The 22,897-nt window shown below is 44.9% G+C and overlaps 1 protein-coding gene across 3 annotated transcripts in view; it reads right to left on the bottom strand.

Annotated features, from left to right (window-relative positions):
• LOC144791046 (disintegrin and metalloproteinase domain-containing protein 9-like) overlaps nucleotides 1–22,897 on the bottom strand; it is a 1,785,694-nt gene that overhangs the window by 1,461,275 nt on the left and 301,522 nt on the right. For all 3 annotated transcript variants that reach the window (XR_013602283.1, XM_078665681.1, XM_078665682.1), the window contains exon 5: nucleotides 16,402–16,478. Coding sequence is in view for 2 of the 3 variants with exons in the window: in XM_078665681.1 (XP_078521807.1) it covers nucleotides 16,402–16,478 (77 nt within the window). In the remaining variant the exon portion in view is untranslated. The remainder of the gene's footprint in view (nucleotides 1–16,401; nucleotides 16,479–22,897) is intronic.

Below are 22,897 nucleotides of genomic sequence, written 5' to 3'. Positions count from 1 at the left end.
GAGGTATACAAGCCACTAGATTCCTTTTTTAAATCCAGAAACAGGCCAGTCTCTGTATAAATTGGGTGAATTCCAATTAATCACTTTATGGCAGACTTCAATTTCTGAGACTGTTCCAATGCTCTTGGGCAAAGGAGCTATCCTCCATATCTCCATCAACACTGTATGGAATCCCCTGACAGCCTGACTCACCATTGTCACTCAAGAAATTGCAACCACCACACAGTCATCATCACAGCCATCTACTTGGACGCCTAGGAGCAGACCACAAAATTCCCCCTCCCAAGAAACCCTCAGCAGACCCAAAGGTGCTAGCCAACTACCAGCCAACCTCCCTGCTACCCTACCCCGCAAAAGTCATGGAAAACATGATAAGCAAACATGTAGCCACCCACCTCATTGACAAACTCCATCACAATGCAGAGATCACCCTCGTCATCATCGCAGACAACATGCAGATGATCATGGACAGAGGTGACACAGTGGCTCTCGTCCTACTGGGTCTTTCTACAGCTTTGACACTGTCCCTAACCGCATCTTTATCAAAAGCCTTCACGATGTTGGCATCAAAGGACATGCACTTCTCTTGATTTGCTCCTTCCTGACAGCCTGCCCCAGTCCCCCCAGTCAGTTAGTTTGGTCCACTTCACCTTGGACGCCGTCAACCTCATCTGCGATTTCCACAAGGATCCTAATTTAGCCTCCCTCAGTTCAACCCCTACATGACCCCACTTGCTAACATCATGTGGGCACACAGAATCAACAATATATTCTATGGTTACGACACCAAGCTTATACTCTCCCGTTCTGACAAGACACCAAACACATGGGCCAATTTCTCTGCCTGCATTACCAAAGTCACCAGATGGATCAAAAACGACTGCCTCGATCTCAATACAAACAAGTCAGAAGTCGTAACAAGGCTTAACAGGGTTGAATGCTGAGGAGACAAACAGAGGATAGCTGATGAGAGATTCAACCCTGTTCAACAAGTAGAGGGAGGAGCGCCAGAAAAAATTTGAAGATATATCACACATGTATATATATGGCCCATCCTTTCACTATCACCAGGCGCAGCTTTGAAAAGGAGCGCATGGACCTCAATTCCCACTTCACCTCTAAGTCGGAGCATGTACCACAGAAGTTGGAATACCGACATTATGAACAGTGAAAGAAGTCGGACATCTTCTGGCAGTGCAGCTCAAGCAGAGGGCAGCAGGAATGGCCTTTCCTGCTAACATCACCAACTATGGGGCACCGGTGACCAAGCTGCAGGAATTTGCAGATGCGTTTACATCCTACTACAGGACCCTCCACTCACCGATAATTGTTCAAGAAGCAGATCAAATAAACACCTTCCTGGAAGGTATTCACTTACCTTGCCTCTTAGAGGATGGCAGGCAGTTGCTTCAGGGTGAGATTTTCCAAAGAGGAAGTACAGCAGGCCCTCTCGGATCTACCCTATCACAAAGCGATGGGCGAGGTTTCCTGGCAGAGTTCTATAAATTGACCAAACCAGAGGTAGAGGATCTTCTCTATGAAGCCTTTGCTGAGGCTTCTCATTCAGGCTCCTTGGGTGTATTGTCCAGTAGGTCACCAATTGCGGTGCTGCGCAAACCAGGTAAAGATCTTATCCTTTGTGGAAGCTATCACCCCATTTCCTTGCTCAATGGGGATGTTAAGAGACTGGCAAGCATTCCAACAACTTGCCTTAAGCGAGTCTTTCCATTGCTTATCCCGCATCACGTATGTTTTAGCCATGCTTCCCCAATTGATATTCCTCTCGACCCTCCGTTGAATAGATAAGAAAATAGAGGCCTTCATCTGGGGCTCAGCAAGATCTTGTCTGGCAGTTTAGAAGCTTATTTCCCATAGGACAGCAGGGAGACTAGGCCGGACTTCTGTGGAACTTTAGTGCTTAGCACTACATTTGGCACAAATAACATACATGCACCCTCAAGTCCAGGAAACTCAGTTGTGGGTTATAATTGAGCTCAGACTCCATGAGGCATTGTTGGAGTTACAAGCCCTATATATTCCTGGCCCCTCTACCACCAATTCCCCCAATCCCATACTGAAAGCTATGTACGCTGCCTGGATGCAGGCCCACGTGCTTTTTTCAGAAGACGTGCATCTCCATGACAAAACACCCATGTGGAACAATGCAGGCAATCGCATAGGAGGGTCCATGCTTGACTGGGGTCCTTGCCGCAGAGTTGTGATTCTGAATCTTATGCACTTGATCTCTGGTGGTGAACTCAAGTCCTTTGAGATGCTACGTAATGAATTTGGCATGTTGCAGACTCAACAATGGCAATATGTACAATAATGTCATAGTCTGCTGAGTAAATTGGGTCCCCAACCCTCGTCCCTTCGCCAATCCCCAGTGCTCTCTTACCTCAAGGAGTGATGTCCGAATTATATAACCTCTTAATTCATCATCTATACTCTCAGCCACAATTGTCTAGCCACAGGACGACCTGGACGGCTCGTCTGCAGGTGGAATATGACTAGAAAGAACGGGCAGACCTTTGGAGGCCCTAGAATGAGGAGTCAAATAAAACTCAGTCTTTTTTAAGATCCTGCATGCCCCGCACTGGACACCGGTGCGGCTCCAGGATTGCTCCCTCACTCTGCCTGTTGGAGATGTGATAATGTGCCCTGTGATATTGCCCATATTTTGTAGGACTGTTCCACCATACACCCCTTCTGGACGGCAGTAGAATCTATGCTCCGGGATCTGTGGATCTACCCTCACCACTTCCATACCCCCTAGTTCTCCTTCATGACCTTTAGGACATTCCTGAACTGAACCGCCACGCTCGTAGGTTTCTTGTCACTGCCCTAACAGCTGCCAAAATCTGTATTTTGCGACAGTGGCGCTCTCCACAATTGCCGTCACATGAGGAATGGCTTGCAGAGATGTACAAGACCACATCATATGAAAAGATCATTTACAATTTAATGGAAAAAGCAGATATTTTTCTTTTTACATGGATGCCCACGTCCTTACCCCATAATTTGCTTAGACTGTTGCTTCTTCCTCATTACCATCACTGTGCTGAATACCCTTCACTCCACATCCTCCCTCTTTCTTCCCTATTTTGCAGTTTCCACCTTTCTTACCCTTTTTGTGTCCCTCTTCCCTTCCTCTCTTTACTTTCTTCATTCTATAGCATATTCTCTTGTCCCCCTATTCCTCTCTTAGATAGTATACATAAGTATTGTTTGTCACCGGTGCATGTACCACAGTCAACAAACATTTAGATCTCTATATGGGTATAAGCTGACCTAGCATTTTACTGCTATTATTTCCCAATTCATCATTTTGTCAAGAAAATAATTGATACATTAAAAAAACAGACAGAAGTAGTAGTCTTTGTCAAAGGTACCTCGCTCTGGGACTCCATCTGGTAGCCTGCCAAATTCAGACTCTCACTCCTCAAGGGAACCCATGTGAAGAACCGCGGAATAGTAATCAACAACTGTAGGAAAATTAGGAACTGCTTTCATGGTCACCCCCACTTTTTGCTGGTGTCATTATGTTTTACTGACTAGTCTGTCTGAGATCCTGCTAATAAGGACCCCAGTCTCTGTGCCTCTCCCCTACATTGGACATGGTGAGTACTTAGGTACAGTCCAGATTGATTACGGGTGTACCCTGATAAGTCCTTAGTATATGGTACTAAGGTACTGAGGGCATAGGTACACAAGGGGTTTCCCATGGGCTGAAGCTTGCATTATGCCACCCATGAGATACTACTCAAATTGTGACTGCAGGCCTGCATTTGCAGTCTGTGTAGCTGGGGCTAGCACTACTTACAACAGATATAGGTTTCCTTATATCTGAGGTCACTGCACTTAAAACCTATAAGTCATCCCTAAGGCAGGCCTTTCAATCGTGATAGCAGGGTGCATGGTTCCAAGTGTGAGGCACTCCTGCATGAGCAGGGCACCCTTACAACCTTCGGAGTCCATTCAAGTTCAAAGTTCTTTATTCGACTGACTAAAATGCAGTCATAAAAGCAAGTAAAAATACATATATATACAGTTCATTGTCAGAAAAGTCAGAAAAGTGCAGCGAGAAGGATATAAACAGGTAATCGCAAATAGATTAAATGATACCACAATCCAATGTAAATATACTTATTAGAGACTTAATTGTTAAGATAAAAACAGTTCAGCTGGGGGTCAGCCTTCCATACTTTGTCTAAATTTCAGGGCTGTTTTTAAAAAGTTACAAGTAAAAAAAGTGCTATCATAGTGCAGCATTTGAAGGTATAGTAAAGCTGGCTTGATTTGCACAAAATTCAGTTTTTTTAAGCAAAGGTTTTAAAAATATATTCCGTGGTCTCGAGTAAAAGGTGCACAAGAATAAAAAGTGAGCCAGGTCTTGCGGAGACTTATTGTCGCAGCCGCAAGGTGGCAACACTTGACCTCTATGGGCTCCACTCGGCACAGCTAACAATAGGTGATATAAACCAAAACGAAATCTGCTCAGCAGGAAACGCTCATGTCTTGATATATGCCAAGATAGATATGGTTCAGAGCGTATACAAGTCTTGGTTAAAATATGACTCATTACACTGCCCTTCTTCAACTCGATTTCTTCCCTATCCAGTTGTCGATTTAATAAAAAGGTATCCTTTACATAATTAGCGTCTTTCTTGGATATAAGCTGAGGTGTTGAATAAAGGTCCAACCTGCCCAGATCTTTAAGGCAGTTTCTAATATATTTCAGCCAGGGTATCTTGAGTTGTCCTTCCCAGGTGATGGCCTCAAGAAGGATATTATGGGTTAATGGTATTGAGTCATTCATCCAACAGTTCATCCAGCAGAGCAGAGGATTTACAGCAATTTTATCTTCTAAGTGTGGTGTGCCGAGTTCCTCATGGACAGAAAAATTAGCAATACTTTTTGGTAAACACAGGACCTGTTTCAGGAAGTTATTTTCAAGAACTGTAAGGGCATCCACTGGAGCAAAGCACCAGAGTTCACTTCCGTAACAGGCAACCGCGATGCTTTTTGCTTGGTATAACTTCATTATAGCGGACACCGGTGTGTTACCCATTTTGCGTGCAAAGTCCATTATTCCGGCATTGGTCCTTAGCATTTCGCCTTTCTTTTTGTGTATGGCGGGTCCCCATGATAATTTATGATCAAACAATACTCCAAGGTATGAGAAGGTTTTTGTAGATGGTATTTTTTCCCCGTTGACTGAGAAGGGGTAATGTTTTTTTAACCCTGAACCTACCATCATAACAAATGATTTGGAATTGTTGATATTCAGGCCACGTAAGGTCATAAATTGAAGAAAGGAATCTAATAATTTTTGAAGTCCAAGTGCAGTTCTTGATAAAAGGACGGCGTCGTCTGCGTAGAGCAGAACAGGCACGCCCTTTTTTCCAATGCGAGGATAGTCCGTATCAATTTTTAAAAGGTGTTCCTCGAGTCCATTTATATACAGATTAAAAAGAAAAGGTGCTAAAATACAGCCCTGCCTGACCCCCCGGTTGATTTTAAAGTCTCTCGTTACTTTCAGATCTTTAGTGTAACGGACATTGGCACGTGTGTCATTATGGAGATCAGCCAGAAAATTGATCAAATTGTTTTCAATGCCCATGTTCTGCAAGACTACCCAGAGTTTACTTCTATCGACACAATCAAAGGCCGAAGAAAGGTCCATAAAGGCCATATATAATGTTCCTTTCCTGGCTTGGGTATATTTGCCACTGATTAAATATAAGTTCACACATTGGGTAGTTGTAGAATGCCCTGATCTGAATCCATACTGGGCAGGGGCCATTATGCAATTTTGTTTAGCCCAAGCGTTCAGCCGGTTTAAGAGGATCGCTCCCACAACCTTCGCAACAGAGTTTATCAGGGAAATTGGTCTATAGCAAGCCGCTTTTGTTCTGTCGCCCTTTTTATATACAGGGACGATAGTGGATGCTCCCCAAGACTTGGGAGCCCCAATTTCGACCCCCGCGTTGATGACAGCTGTGAGGATAGGGGCCCAAAAGGGAATATTAGATTTAAATAAATCCGGTGGAAGACCGTCTGGGCCCGGGGCTTTATTACTAGTAAGACCATGGATCCCTAGTTCAACTTCTTTGATGGTAAAGTGCAAAGGTGTGTTTTCAGGAAGTTTGAGAGTTAACATTGTCTGTGGTGCGTCACTCATAAAGATGGAACTGAAATGAGAGATCCATTCGTTCTCAGGTATGACGGTTCCGAGGCTGTCTGCATTCGGGTCATCAAAGAGTGGCTTGTTGATTATGCTCCAGAATTTCAAACTATTGCCCAGAATTGAAGGATCTAGCAGAGACTCCCAGATTTTAGTTTTTATAGTCTTTTTGCGAAGTGCAAGGGTGTTTTTATATTCTGCACGTAGGGCCTTAATAAGTGTAGAGTCTCTTGGCTTATTCTTAAGGGCAGCTTTTAGTTTCCGATTAACTAAGGAACAGGCGTGATCGAACCAGCGTGGTTGTTGGGCGAATGTTCCCTTAATGGGTACAGAGAGCAATTGATCAATCTTTTTTGTCACCACTGTAAATGCAGATAGGATGGATTCCGGAGGAGTGGAGTTTGATCCACAAAGGTTGAGTTCTGGATCACAGTGCTTTACAACGGACTCGTGCAATTTGTCGCTATTTATCAAGTTCCATTTCAAGCGGCGGTTGTTATTAACCGGTTTTAACACTCCCGGGTCCTTGATATTTTTCCGAAGTGCAAAAGGACCACGTTGTAGCTCAAGATAGAGAGGATTGTGGTCACTATAAATACTTTCGAGTATATCAAAGCTGAGAACCTGATTAACCACACCTGCTGAAAGAAGGATGTGATCTATAAAAGAACCTGACTCTGAGCCTTTATAAGTTGGATTTTTAAAGGTAAAGGAGTCGACCTTCAGAGATAATGCCATGGTCAGGTTCAGGGCGTCCATTAAAGTGTTCAATCTTGTTCCACGCTGGCAATGAGCGAAGTGAGGACCTGCTTTATTTCCACAACCCAGAGAGCCCAGAGATGTTATAAGAGGATTACCGCAGATGTGTGTGTTGTAATCGCCAACAATTATTTTATCCTGGGACAGTTTCGTCTGGCTTTCACTTAGATGATTTTGAAGAGAGACGATGTTACATTCGCCCGGTGAAGAAACAGAATTATAAAAATTGACCAAGGTTATTCCTTTCTTCCCCTTTCTAAGGTCCAGAATCTGGATGTTTCTACTTTCCAGCTGCAAATAGTTTATCTCAGATTTAAAGGACAAACTAATAAATATTGCTAAACCCCCCTTTGCCCTGCCACTGGGTGAGGGGGATGCATGAACAAAGAAACTTTGGAATCCCTCAATGAAAACACTACTGTCTACTAACCAGGTTTCCTGAAAACATAATATGGTGTAGTTTTTAACATAGGATACCCACGACGGGTCATTAGTTTTAGAAGCCAGTCCTGCGATATTCCTAGTCAGTATTTTAATTGAGTTGGAGTCATTATGCTCTAGTAATACTGTAGGGGTTGTTTTGATAGTAGCTAGAGATTGAGAGACTATGTAGGTAGGAGGGTTGTATGCTTCAGATGAAGAAGGGGTAGGGATGTGGTCTAGGGAAAAGCTAACTGGGTGGATAGAGCTCGTCATTGTGGCAGTATTGACTAAATTGACATCAGGGAGGTTAGAGGTTATTAGTGAATCGACCTTGGATACTACGGGGTTGTACACCATGTCAGAGCAGTAAACAAAGGGCAAGTCAGATGGCAGTCAATCAATCTCGTCCAGTTGGTCGTAGTTATAAAGTACATCATATCTATTTGACGTTGAGAGCCCGTAATTATTATATTGAAAGTTAGGATGATTATGGGCTCGATGATAAGTGGGCCCTACTCTCTCAGATGTTACTGAGGGTTGATGGTTATATGTTTTACTTCCCCAGGAGTAAGCATATGGGTATGGTTCAAAGCCCACTGGCATGCCTTGAGGGGGAACAGAAGGGGCCGACCAAGATTGTGGATATAGCTGCGTGTTATAGGGTCCTTCTTGAACATGGTGATATTTATATTTATTCCTTTGGCTATTGGATCGAACATGATAAAAGTAACTAAGACCCATTGTACGAATCAGACTGTTTGTCGAAGGGCTCCTCCAGTCTGTAATGAATTTCGCCACTCCTACGTATTTAAAGGTGACCACGATGCAGTCGCCCTCTGTGGATTTAAAACGTGTGCCCACCCACTCTACTCTCTTAACATGCATGATGGTTCCTATTATATGGGAGGGAAGAGGCCTGTTTTTAGTTAGCCATTGCATCACTTTGTTCTTTAATTCCTCGTGTGTTTCCTCCCTATTTTCATCTGCTTTGGGTACCCCAATCATAACTATTGTATAAGGGTTAGACTGTGGTGGTAAGTTTATATGTGATGATATTCGTGTTGTGGAGGGTCTAGGTTGCTGTGCACCTGTTACTTTAGTTGAAATGTTAACATTTGGTGGGGCTGCGTGTTTTATACTCTCCGCAATGCCTATCTTTACATTAGAAGGATAACCCTCTGTCGCCCACTCACTGTCATCATCATCCTCACATACCTGGATATTTTGCGTATTATCTGTAGATGAAGCTGTAAGCTTATCCATAGGATGAGCGTTTTGTGTGTTTAATGCTAAATCAATAGTGGGGTGATTCTGATGCTGTGACTCTTTCTTTTTATCTGTGTCCCTTGACGGATTACTTGACTTGTTTGCGGTTTTTGGATTTTTAACGTTAAGGGTTGTAGAGGCTGGAACAAAAGTAGGGAATGTATTGGGTAATTTAAGGAGTTTGAGAATACTAGTTGAAATATCATTTTGAGTCCTCTCGAACTTGCTCAATGCCTTTTCGATATGAGCGATCTGATGGCTAATAGGTTGAAAGAGTGATTTAATCAGAGTTTCAATCTCACTCATGGATGGTATGTTCGTAGTGCGATTCTTATCTATGTGGCCTGTTTCCTCATTAACCAGAGAACTCCCTTTGTTGTTTTTGTCATTTCCGTGTGTATCGTAATCCTGTAAAGATATTAGGGAGGGCCCTCCATGTGTTGGTTCAGTGGGTTTCCCCAGAGTTGTTTGCTGCCACATGTCTTTGATAGAGCGTTTGGGTTTACCTAATAGGAGATGAGTTTTCCTCATAGGATGTTTTATTTTTCGTTTTCTCCTAGTGCCCTTGTGAATATTGGTTTGTTTAGGAATTTGAGAGTCTGTTAGAACAGTAGCCAATGGTTGTCTCTCCACTGAGTGGGCAACCAAAGCTGGAGAAGTAGCATTGTCGTGATTTATATTGCTTACATGATTGGTTAGAATCAGGAGGCTATTGTCCAGATTGATTGTTGGGTCGTTAAACAAAGATTTAGATGTATTATCTTTAACGTGTGATCTTGGTAACTCCGAGAATGATTGCATCAGTAAAGACTCCTGTGATGAAACAGTATCATCCATATTTTGGGTGTTGTTAGTAGTGTGCGAGGACAAGTTTGGAAAGCATAAGTCTGGTGTCAAAGAGAGTCGCCTCTCCGAATCCTGGATGGCATCCGCCACGACATTAATAGTTTTTTGCAACATTATGTCTATTGCAGTTATGGTTGGCAAAGGTGTACTCACAGTTTTCAATCTGCTGGTAGATCTTGTTGCCATCGGTGTTTTCAAAGGTTTGCTCATCCTTATGCAGTTTATAATGCCCCACGCTCCGTATGTTTCTTATGTTGGCTTTACAATATTAGGGAGGTGGCCCGACCCGGCCACTTCAGGCCACAGAGGGCCCGCCCTTTGCCCGGGCTTAGCCCGGCGCGGCCCCGCGCGCTCCCGCGACGCGGGAGGAGATGCTCGCTTTTCAGCGCCTCCTGGCGCGCTCCGCCTCGACGCGACTTCCGGTCGCGGAGGCCGCTGGGAGTTGTAGTCCCACACTCCCCCGCAGCACAGGTGGAGAGAGGCTGCGGCAGGGGGAGGGAGGTGAGAGACAGCGAGAGCGGCGGTGAGGGCAACAGTGCCGGTGACTACTCGGTAAAGGCTCTCCTGAAGATAAGTCTCTGGTTCCCTGTGCGTGGGCAAAAGAGTTTGTGACAGCACCCGCTCCTCTGCAGGAGATGCTCGCTTTTCAGCGCCTCCTGGCGCGCTCCGCCTCGACGCAACTTCCGGTCGCGGAGGCCGCTGGGAGTTGTAGTCCCACACTCCCCCACAGCACAGGTGGAGAGAGGCTGCGGCAGGGGGAGGTGAGAGACAGCGAGAGCGGCGGTGAGGGCAACAGTGCCGGTGACTACTCGGTAAAGGCTCTCCTGAAGATAAGTCTCTGGTTCCCTGTGCGTGGGCAAAAGAGTTTGTGACAGCACCCGCTCCTCTGCAGGAGATGCTCGCTTTTCAGCGCCTCCTGGCGCGCTCCGCCTCGACGCGACTTCCGGTCGCGGTGGCCACTGGGAGTTGTAGTCCCACACTCCCCCGCAGCACAGGTGGAGAGAGGCTGCGGCAGTGGGAGGTGAGAGACAGCGAGAGCGGCGGTGAGGGCAACAGTGCCGGTGACTACTCGGTAAAGGCTCTCCTGAAGATAAGTCTCTGGTTCCCTGTGCGTGGGCAAAAGAGTTTGTGACGGCACCCCGGAGTCCATTCTCCCAGGTTGTTATACCACAATCAAACATCTATCGGACCAGGAAATAACAAAAACAATCTGGAACTCAGGAGAACTGGCAAAAAAAATCCTAAAAGAAGAAAATCAACTAATAGCTTGGGGGATTCGAATCAAACTGTATCTCAACCCCGGCTATCCCGTACCATTACTCCGCAATCTCCATGAAAACGTTAATTCGACCCTGCCGCCCTGACATACTCAAAAAATCTATACTGAGAGGAGCACGTGGAAGCTCAGCTGAACGAAAGGCCGGAGTATCACCCTTGCAAAAAAACATTGGTCCCTTGATCTTGCTACAAGAAACCTGGTTATCAGAACCGTTCCATCTGCAGGGCTTCAAAACATTCCACCTCCAAGCTAGGAGAACTTCAAAATTTGGACATGAGAAAGGTGGACTATCCATATACACCTCGATACAAACAATAAAGTACGCAAAAGAACTGCTAAATAAAAACACTTCGGGATCGGAAAACGGCATCACTGCAGTTCAGCTGGAAATATCAATAGATGGAACCAATAGACAAGAACTAATTCTGGTCAACACCTATTTGCACCCAAAAGGTAAAAAAAACGGCGCTAAATTCCTGGTGACAGAACTGCACAAATTAATAACGGAAGTGGATACTTCGAACCTTATTGTTTCAGGAGACTTTAACATGTTCCTTTCGAAGTCGTCAGAAAATAATCACCCAACGGAAGATCATTTGCATACAAGGGGGATTCCCCCGACTGGAAGAGTGTCCATGGGGCAAACTAACGAATCTATCAAAAAGCCTAATAGAAGACTTAACACACCTGGGCCTGATTTCGATAAATGGGCGATCACTGGGGGACCGACCCCAAGTAGCAACTTTTTACAACTCTACCTCCAGCTCGGCGATCGACTACACCTTCCTATCTTTTTCACTGTTTACATTAGTACAAGACTTTAAAATTAGCACATCCGACTGCAGGGAGCACCTCCCGCAAGAATCGACATTGAGGGCACAAGGGACAGCTCTAACATTTCCAACTAATGGCCCAAAGCTATCGACCTCAACAAAATACAAAAGAATCAAGTGTAACAATAGTAACCCTGAACGATTGGCGAAAGAAGCGATGACGTGCTGGGAAAGTGTTGCAGTGCTGAAGGACAATAAAATAATCGCCTGGGAGTCCTTTCTGAAAACCTTCGGCCTAATGAACATCAAATCCAACTTCATTAAAGAAACCGACGTACGGACAAGCCAAAAAATATTCGCCCGGCCGATTAGTAACCCAAAAAAATATTCTCAGACTCCTCTAACTTCCAATTTAAGGGCAATAAAAACTGCTATTAACAAAACACTTCGCGAGCTACGGAAAGATGGGAGCGACAACAACCTAGTGACCAAACTGAGATCACTAAAGTGTAATACGAACAAAATCTTGTGGCGAATCAAGCAGGAATCCACCGAAAAAACTTGGGCTAAACTGCTCCATGACTCATAAAATAATAACAGTGCAAGATTCTGGAAAACTGTTAATAAAATAGAGAACCCAAACGCCCCTGGAGTGAACTCCCACATCACTGAGGTCACCTGGGTAAATCATCTGATGAAACACTTTAACGACGAATTCCAGAGTTTGGCCAGGCGAACACAAAGGCCCTAAAACCTCTAGTCGAGGAGTCCAACTTTCCAGGCTCGATTCTGCAGCTGAAGGGTCGAATTGCGAAAGGACGGAAGGAGGGAGCCCCAGGCCCAAATGGAATCCCTCCCATCCTTTACAAGCAAGATCCAACTTACTGGGCCGAACAATTGCTCCCGCTCTTTGTAGAAATCTGGAAGGCTGAGCAATTTCCGTCCTCCTGGAAGGGTTCAATAATTGCACCAATCTATAAAAAAGGCAACAAGAGTGAGGCTAAGAACTACAGGCTCATAGCCCTTATAGATATAGATGCCAAATATTTTTCGGGGCTTCTCTTAGAAGAACTAATTGTTTGGGCGTCAAACAAAAAATTAATCCCTATCAATCAGACTGGATTTCAAAAAAACTTAGGGACCACAACAAACATTCTAGCCCTCTCCCTGCTGATAGATGCTACAATCAAACTCAAAAAACCATTATATGTGTGCTACATCGATTTCTCAGCCGCATTTGACAGCATTGACAGAGGAAAACTGTGGGCAAAGCTTTCAAAGTGGGAGGTTGATCCCAAATTACTGAATCTATTGATTCTACTGCATACAGATACCTGGATCCAAATAAAACTGGGGGCCGGCAATTGTCTGTTGAAAGAAATACTGACTACAAAAGGGTTGAAACAGGGGTGCGTCCTCGCACCGACCCTGTTCAACCTTTTCATGTCTGACCTTTCCATTCTCCCAGGTTGTAAGTGCATCAGCCATTGAGATACATAGAGTGGCCATTCGTCATTATGCGATGGCCATCTCTAAACTGGCTGTAACTAACCCTGTTGCGTTTGGTATCAAACATGTTGGAATCAGATTCCATGCACTGTAAAGCTACTCCGGGAGGTCCCCAGTGCTCCCGGTACCAGCCTTCTGGACCTGGACAGCAAACTATGGCTGCTGCCGACCAGAGTCATGAATCTGCCCTCCTGCTGCTGAGCCAAGCTCAAGCAGAGGAAGGCAAGACAATAGGTATCCTGTCACAGGGAGGTGTGACCACCTCCCAGACAGGACTTAGTGTATTGGGACAGGGTGGGGGTGCTTGCCAATACCACTGAGACTGCTTGAAGGGCACATTTGGTGTCCTCTGTGCATACTCTAGTTCAGGGAGTCACTGGCTTCCGCTCTAGTGCAAAACTGGACAAACGACATGGGAGTATCCTCCTCACTGTCCAACCCCTCCTCTGGGAGGGACCCCTTGAATTGTTACAACCCTTTCCTTAGGGTACTTAAGGGCCTACCTGTGGGTAGGTCCCTAGATTAGTCGTGGGACAAGATTCAGATCACATACCACTTCAACTTCAACCGTCTGGGCACTCTGAACCTCGCTGGACTTCGTGTTGGGAACCGAAACAGGAACTGGGAAGACTCCTGCTGCTCCTGGTCTCGTCGTCCTGCAAGTTTGCTGAACCATCCGTGTCTGTACTCCAAGCAGGTTCTTCAATGGACCTATGGTCATCCAAGACACCTAAAGGAATCTCCCTTTGAGTGAAGGAATCACTCCCCTGCATCTACAGGCACTGCAATGCAGCTGACTGGTCTTCTGATCTTGGGCTCCCACGGACTCCGAAAGGCTCAGCAACACAGATGGTGGTTCTGCAACTCCCTTGAGGCCTGCACTGTCTTCCTACCGAGTTTTAGGCCAGTATCCCTCGTCGGAACCACTGGGACCGAACCCCTTGTGCACAGCACAGACTTGCTGTTGCCAAGGCTTGTTGACTCTCTCCTCCAGAGATCTTCAGGCTCCAAGAAGCTCCTACCTCAAGCATCGCCTGCAGTCAAGATCTGTGCCCGCATCGCATCCTCTGCACCATGGGCCTTCCTTATTGGTGAGCTGCTTGAGGTGCTCTTGCGACTCCTGTACTCGTGGCCCATGGGTCCCCTTGAGAGTCTTCTTTGGCTCCAGTGGGCTCCACTGCTTGCTCTGGGCCTGCACTGACTCACCTGCTCGTGGTGAGTCATTTGGACCTTGCTGGTCCCGACATGGCATCTTTTTCTTTGACTACATTGTTTGCCATTGCCAAGGCTTGTTGGTGCCCCTGCCGGACACTGACCCCTTGGCTCTTGACATCCGATGTAGGACAGCTCGTGCACGACTCCTGGTCCTCCTCGGCATTGTGTGGTCTGTACAGCTGCAACTTCAAGGGCACTGTCAACTCCCCTGCATCTACTGACATCAGTGGGCATTCGCCTTCCGTGCCTCCTGGTCACTCCTAAGTGGCATAGACTCTGTCCCCTCTGCTTGCAGGTTCTTCTCACCTTGAACCTACCTTTTGGGTTCCCCGGCATTCCTTCGTCTTCTTCTCTAGCAGCACCTTTCCTGAAGTCCTCCATTGTAGCCTACGGCGATTTCCGATGTCACTTGACACCTATGCACCCGACTTCCCTTGTGTAGGTATCCTGGTCCTGGGGTATCCACAGGGGGGTGACTCTCCAACCTCGAATCTTCCACAGGGTTTCCTCAGGGTCTGCTGGGAAGGGTGGTTCTTCTTTAAAATTGTGATCCCGACTTGCTATTTGTGTTAGTGAGTGTTAATATTAAATACATAGTTTTTATAACTACACTGTGATTATTTCCCCTTAACCTATACCATAAGATTAAGTACTGGCAAAACAAGCTGCTTTACACTCCTTCTGGACTAAGCCTGAAGGCTGCTCTCCACAGCTACCACTTAGAAAGCTTTCTAAGGTTGTCTAAGACCACTGCAATCACCATAAGGGTTGGCTGGATCAGCTCACTGTGACTGGACAAAGGTGTAGTGTCCATCTTTTGCTTCCACACACTCAAAAAACGCAAAAAAGATCTTCAAATGGCTCTCCACCAACACTCTTAGAACCGTCATACAAGCACTCATCACCAGCAAGCTGGACTACGGCAACGCACTATATATTCTGAAACCAACGCTCATCTGACTAGAAGACTCCAGATCACACAAAACTCTGCGAGCAGGCTCACCAACAAACCTCTCACACCAGACTCAAATCATATCACACCTCAATGAGCTCCACTGGCTTTTAATCCACAAACAAGCACTTTTTAAACTCCTCAGCACACACACAAAGCCTCACATAACATTGACCTCACCTACTTCAACTGCATAAACTTCTACAAACCTCCCAGACCCCTTCGCTCAGCCGAATTCCTGCTTGCACACGCCTTCCACATACGCAGACCCAGATGCGGCAGTCCTGCCTTCTCCTACCACATTCCTAAAGCATGGTATGACTTTACCCATCACACCTGAGCCTCCTCCTCAGTTCTTGAATTCTGCAAGAAACTGAAGAACTGGTTTTTCACCTAGGGTCTGGCTCGGCCCATGCAGCTCCTGCTTCAGCACCAGGATACCTCCCAAAGGAAAGTGTACACTACACAAATACATATAACTTAATAAACGTAACATTTAGCTGAGTTGCTGCCCTCACACACCACAATGCATTGATATTTAAACTATAATAACATACCTTACTATCATAAATGGCAGTTCCCCTGCCATTGTTCTTATGGTGAAATGTAATATGCATTATAACAAATGTCTTTCATATCAGATTCTATCTTTGTCTTGTTGCCTGCCCACTAATACTAAATTCATTATCTTGTGCTCCCTTTCTGATTACCCTATTTCAATCCTCAATTGTCCCCATTTCATTTAACCTCATTGGTCCTAATCCTCTTCAACCTAAACTCACACACAGTTGTCCCCCTTCTATTCTGCTATAGATTCTGTTCATACAACGCTGTGACCATCCTAAAAAATTCCCCTTCAATCCCACCCCAGTGGCCAGTTGTGTGCCTAATCCTGAAAAACCTCTCTCCTGAGCCCCCAGCACCGATAATTGGCTTGCCACCTATACTAGATACAGTAAAATGTAAGCACTGACAGCAGCTTAGCCGCAAGGCCAAACAAGTGTAAACATAAATTCTGAGTTGTGTTCTGCAGTACATTAGCTGCTCTCATTCTAGATAAAATGTGTGAACTTTAATATTTTCTTACACATTTTAAAGAGGTTATGGAAATTAAACTGACCCGCATGCTTACCCTCCGGTTTGTGAAAACTCATTAATAATAACTTATACATGTGTAAAATGTTCAGATTACCTCAATCCAGAACAAGTCCTAATCATCACACTGGAGTTAGGGATGTCTAGAGCATATCCTTTGTAGTAGCAATCATTCTGCAAAACATATATACAAATTATTACAATTATATGTGTATAATACTTTCCTTGCCTAAGCAACAACAAAAATACACAACCAGCAATTGTTTCACACAATATTGTGAATAGGAAATCGGTGTACCTGGCCATGAAGTTGAGCTAGGGTCAACAGATTTTCAGGTACACAACATGGGGGATTTTTTCTGGCAAAAATTTCATGCAAATAGATTAATTCCAAATATCACAACATTTAGGTAAAAAGACTGTGTGCCTTATTTAGATCTTGGCGGACGGATTACTCAGTCACAGCGGTGAGGGATATCCCGTCCACCAAAATATAAATCCCATAGAATATAATGGAATTGATATATACATATATTGAAATGTATTTGAGATTTTTATAGGAAGTAACAAGCAAAAATCTCACAATACTTGCAGATATATATGTGCACCCTCTATAGGTGCCTACATCATTCATCAAAGGTTTTGTGACAAATGCAGTGTAGATCGGTACAATCGAAAACATTTATATTTATTTATTAAAATATCTACTTGTCCATGGGGCAGGCTGCTTCATAAATCTACTTGTCCTGTAACAAATTCCACTTGTCCCTTTAGTGCCATGTAGTGCTTCCACAAATTATGGCAGCAATCTCATTATATAAGAGATCTTATATAGCCTCTCTGAATATGCTAGGGCATATACCATAGTAGTGTTTGAAAACTAGTAATCATTTTATGTTGCCACGTTTCCGCTGATCTACATACTGGGGCTGAAGATGGTGGTAAGCAGTAGTTATAGGGTTGGAATGCTCTATTGAGTCTGTGCAAACCTACTAACTTGCATGTTTTAAGGGTTTTCAACAAATCTTCTCTAATCTTTCCCATACTGAGAAATGTTGGAAATTTACTCCTGAGAGTGGCAGACGTAATCCTTCATTCAGAGTTGGGAAAAAAGTAGTTGGAGGGAAAATTAACTTTCAAACATCCAGGTTTTCACATGAGCAAATCTACACATGCATATTTGCTCATGCTAAAATGCAGTTCACAAATATTTTGTTGAAGTACAATGTCTTGCCCTACTAATGTAAATTCTTGTGAATTCACGAAAGCCATATACCAAAGGTGCACTTTTGAGACTTTCTTTAATAATTGGGCCCCTAATTTGGTCTGGCATTAACCATGACCTTTTGTGTTTATTAAAATTCTCTCTCTCTGAATCGGCTGGCTTCACTGTGAGTCACAGCATTCTGCTTTTTCACAAGGAGCATATCGGTACACAAAGTAGTTTTGTTTAGTGCCAGTAACTAATGTGGCACTGTGTGCTTTTTTGAGACCAAAAACAATTTTTGCGTTTGCCAATGTTTGTTATAATGGTGAGGGCCCGGCAGCTCTCACATCAATAAGGTTTTACAAAAGCCATGCCAAAACAAGTCACGCATTGCCAAAATTAAAAAGCTGACCACCAATGTCAGACCTTCTAGCTTTGCCAAGGCGTTTATTTTTGTTTCCCATAATCTTAATGAAACTGGTTACACAAATTTTCCAATATGAATATTTTTGGGAAATACTAGCATGCATCAACACATTTTACTAAATGATGCTGCAAAGAAATGGTACCTGAAATTTTACAGTAGTTTAGCAAAATGTTTTTTTCTCTACTTTCATTTTTTAGGAACATTTTATATTGAAAGCAAAGAAACATTAATCTTGCTTTCAAGCTTCTGCAAGTATTTGCATCTAACCAGAGAGCATTCTGTGAGCATCATGCATAGCCTCATGCTGCTAAACTTTGAAACCGTGTGTACACATTTTCATACTGGAACCACTGTCAGTAGTGCAGTCAGAACGTACATTTACTTAGAGCGCTCTCCCTAATAATAAAGGCTTTCAATTAGTGAACCATGAATACAAGTTTGAACAGCATTAACATATGCACACAAATATTAACTTAACTACAGGCAGTACCCTTCCCTGATCCTTAATGTGGAACTGCAAACTGGCAGTCAAAGGGTTTGTGATGCAGGGGGTTGGGCCTACTTGTCCCAAGGACAAAAGACACAGTAAAACCTGTTGCCCTTGACCCCAAACAATATATCCTGGGCGTCGGGCTATAGGAATTGAAGAAAAGCAATACAGTTAAATGTGTGCTGCAGCTATTATGTTGACAGGTATCCACAAGCCAGGTTACAATATGTATCTGCAAGCAGGTAACAGAAACTACATATCCCTTCCAGAGTGTTCAAGGCCATATACAGATATCTCGTAACTACTATTATCATGAATTTTCCGCCACTGTGTCTAGGATGAGAGAGGAGATAGTCTGTCAAAGGACCCTAAATATCTTGGGGACCAGACGTCACAGGGAGCAGATCCGCATAATTAAGCAGTTGTTCTTGACAGAATAATAAATCCCTGATCCAGCCCTTGACCTTGGGGGGCGCTGCGGCATGCAACCCTACGGTTGGCCATCAGTAGTGCCATAGCGAGGTATCTGCGAGAGGGTTTTTCTATGAGTTCAGTGTACCCCAACAGCGCAAGTGTTGGAGACATGGCTAGTGACAATGACGTCATCTGTTCCAGTGCTTCAAATACCTGACGCCAGTACTCATATACACTTGGGCAACTCCATGCTAAATGGAGAAAGTTGGCATCGCCCATACCACACCTATCACACCTATCGGTGTTCCTTAGTTTATATTTGTACATTTTGGCCGGCGTGTAATATAGTGAGAAGTTAAAATGTGTAATGCGAAGTCTGCAACTTGCTGACACTTGTTCCATCTGTAGGCAGCAGTAAGACCACTGTTTGTCCGATAGGGTGCTCCAGAAATGGAGCCTGAAGCATTGTATGGAGTGGGGCCAACGTCGGAGGTTCTAGTGGGTAAGCCGGGGTAGTGTCGCGTACACCTTTTCTAAGTCTCACGTAGAGAAACACATCTAGCGGCGAGGATGTATGCTATGGAATATTTGTTCTAAGGTGAGAAAACTTCCATTGTGATAAAGGTCCCCCCAGCTTGTTTTGTGCGTCTTCGCCATGACTTTCCTGAACACCGCCTCTTGTAACAGGGGTGGTATGTCATCGGGAGTAATGGAGAGCAAAACATGGGGGCACATAGTATTTTCATAATGCGTCTCCAGGCAGATACTGTAATTGTAATTGTCGTGGTGTTTATGTCACTGGGTTGTGGAATATTATATATCATGCCTGTCAAAGGGATGGGAACCGCAAGCCATTGCTTCACTACTATTTGTGGCATGTATCGGGGCGGGTGAAACCACCCTGCGAGTATGGTCTGGTAATTACGTCCCACTGCAGCCGTGGTTGCTTGACCCCCCCCCCCCCCCCACACATGTCAGTCTAATAAGTTCCGATCGTAAAGTCGTAAAGAAGTGCCTGCCGGGGTTGTATGGAATATTCATGAATAAATATAGTAACTGCGGGAGAACTACCATTTTGATCAAGGAAGTGCGCCCTGCCAAGGATAACGGCAAGGAGATCCAATGTGTGACAACTTGTGATGTGATCCAATGCCCTACTGTAATTTAAGCGCATTCATTCCTCCCTGTCCCTGGTTATACGAATGCCTAAATATTTAACTTCTGAATTACACCATTCGAGGGGAAAGTCTAGTGAGAATTGAGTGGCAGCTGAGGTGAGAGGGAAAACCTGCGACTTCCCCCAGTTGATGTGGATCCCGGAGAGTCGCCCAAAAATAATGAATTCTCTCAAGATAGGATTGAAGTTTTGCTGTGGGTCTCTTATATACACGGTGATGTCGTCTGCATGGAGGGAAATGAACACCTGAGGCATGGGGCACCACAGGGCCTGATCCTGATGGTGTTGCCAGAGTTTTGCCGCAAGGGGCTCAATCGCCAGCGCCAAAAGCAAAGGGGAGAGCTGGCATCCCGGTCTGGTAGCCCTGGTGATTTGGAAGGCATTCTGTTAATTAAAACTTTGGCAGTAGGGGATTTATATAACAGGCCTATCCAAGCCAAAACCCCATTAGCATTCCCATGCGCTGAAGTATGCCCAGCAAATAGTCCCATTCCACTGAATCAAACACTTTGGTGGCGTCTAGAAAGGCTGCCACAAGTGCCAGATCCGGGTCCACATTTGGTAATACGGAAAAAAGGTACGGAGATTGTGGGAGGTTGCACAACCTGGAATAAACCTCGCCTGGTTGGGGAGGACTAGTTTTTCCATTAATAAATGTAACCTGTTGGCCAGTACCTTAGCCAGAATTTTAGCATCATTATTAATTATTAATCATTATTAATTAGGGATAGCGGCCTGTAAGAGTTGCATTGACTGTCAGGTTTTCCGGGCTTTAAGAGGGAGGTAATAGGCGCCTCTCATCGAGGGTGGGAGAATCCCATTCGCTTGGGACTCTTCGTACACTGTTTTTAGTATGGAAGCTAGGTGGTCAATATACGTTTTATAAAAGTCTATGGGTAGCCCGTCTAGGCCTGGGGCTTAACCAGACTTCATATGCATGATAGCTTTGCGTATCTCGTCCAGCTCAAAATGGGCATCTAGGAATTCTCTCTGTGAGTTCCCAAGCCAACCCAAGGCCACATCATCCTGGTAGCTGGCCAGTTCCATCGAGCCCCTCCGGCTAGTAGAGTTCAGTGTGGAGTAATGAATGCTGCCAGTATGTCAGCACTGTCTCTGCACTGAGCAACATCAGGGCCAATAAGTTCCAATAATTTCCGGTACATAGTTAGAGAAACAAGGTTTGCGTATCACTTCCACTGGAACTTTTTTTTTTTTTAAATTACATTTATTTATGCTTTTTCCAAAAAATACAAATCAGGCAGACATGAGTACACACTGAGTATCAATGCAGGTATACAGATGAAACGGGTATAGTAGGCCAACAACATTGATCTGAGAGTCAATAAACCACAGTAAGAGTATGATTCATACAGTGGGGCACAAGCAACAACATAATGAGAGAGACCATACAGTACATACAATGGCAGCATTCAATCATATGGTGAGGTCTGAGGAGAAAAGGATTGAGGGGGGATAGGGGTGATGCGTGTCAACCAGTCAAGAGTCTGAGGGGCACTGGCAGTCACCAGTGTCAGGTTGTGTGTCATCCACATCAGAAACAGGGTGTGGAAGCAGATAGGGAGTGAGGGGTCCCCAATTGTCTTGAGCCGGGAGGAAAGTGGGAGTAGTTCAGCGAATGCGTACATTTGGTCTTGCCAGAATACCATATCTCGGATCCATGCCTTAAACTTAGGAGCCCGGACTCGGCCCCAACGGCATGCAATACAGCGTTTGGCGAGGAGAAGACTGAAGGAGACACATTTTCTATGTGGCGCTGCTATGGTTGCGATATAGCCAAGAAGGGCGAAAAGAGGAGTGTGTGGGAGGTGTAGCGATGTTATTTGTTCCAGGGCTTCCAAAACCTGAAGCCAATACCTCTGCACAACAGGGCAGTCCCATGCCAGAAGGAGGAAGTCAGCCCCTGTAGCCCCACATCGACTGCATCTATCATCATCACGCAATCGAAAGCAAAAGAGTTTAACAGGTGTATAATATGTACGGTGTATGTATTTATAGTGGAGTATCCGGAGGTGGCTACTGGATGTGCTATGCTCTGTTTGTACGCAGCAATAGGTCCACTGCTCCTCAGTTATAGTTAGCTGCAGTTCTGTGGACCATTTATCCCTGGAGGTGGTTCGTGAAGCAGATTGAGTGGTGTACAGAGATCGATAGAGGGAAGAAACTAGATGAGGTGCCGCATCTCCGACAATATAAGATGAAGTGTGGCGACCTTCGGTGGCTCACTGGGGAAAGATGGAGTGTGTTCCTTAAATCCCTGCCGCAACCCTGATATATAAAAAAAGGTCCATGGGAGAGAGGGGTATCGCAGCGAAGAGCTGTTGTAGGTTCGGAATTTGCCCTGGAAGTAGAGGTCTCCCCAAGTTTTAATCCCATATTTAGCAAGGGTCTTAAATACTCCCTCCTGGAGGACCAATATCTTTGGGTTGTATGACAAGGGAAGCAAAGGTAAGTATAGCATAGGGGCACAGGTTCTTGTAGCAATATGTTGCCATGCCCTAACAGTTGTAGTGATCGGGGTCTGGGTCTCCGCTCGATTAGCACCAGCAGCAAAGATAGCACTGTCTAATGGGATGGGATCTGATAGCCAGTGTTCGGCAGCCACTTGAGGCATGTATCTGGGGGGGTGAAACCAGAAGTGTACATAATGAGCCTGTGTGCATATATAATAGAGTTCAAAATTGGGGATATCGAACCCTCCTTGTGCGTAGGGGTGAGTGAGGATGTACCACTGCACTCTGGGCTGTTTACCTCCCCAAGTGAGGCGAATAAGCTCTGTACGGAGCATCGAGAAAAAACCCCTACCTGGGTCATAGGACACGTTTGTGAAGAGATAAAGGAGTTTAGGGAGGATGACCAT

The sequence above is a fragment of the Lissotriton helveticus genome, chromosome 11 (assembly GCF_964261635.1).
Source record: "Lissotriton helveticus chromosome 11, aLisHel1.1, whole genome shotgun sequence".
NCBI lineage: Eukaryota > Metazoa > Chordata > Amphibia > Caudata > Salamandridae > Lissotriton > Lissotriton helveticus.
The sequence above is the reverse complement of the archived record's forward strand: the minus strand, read 5'-3'. Positions and strand labels throughout refer to the sequence as shown.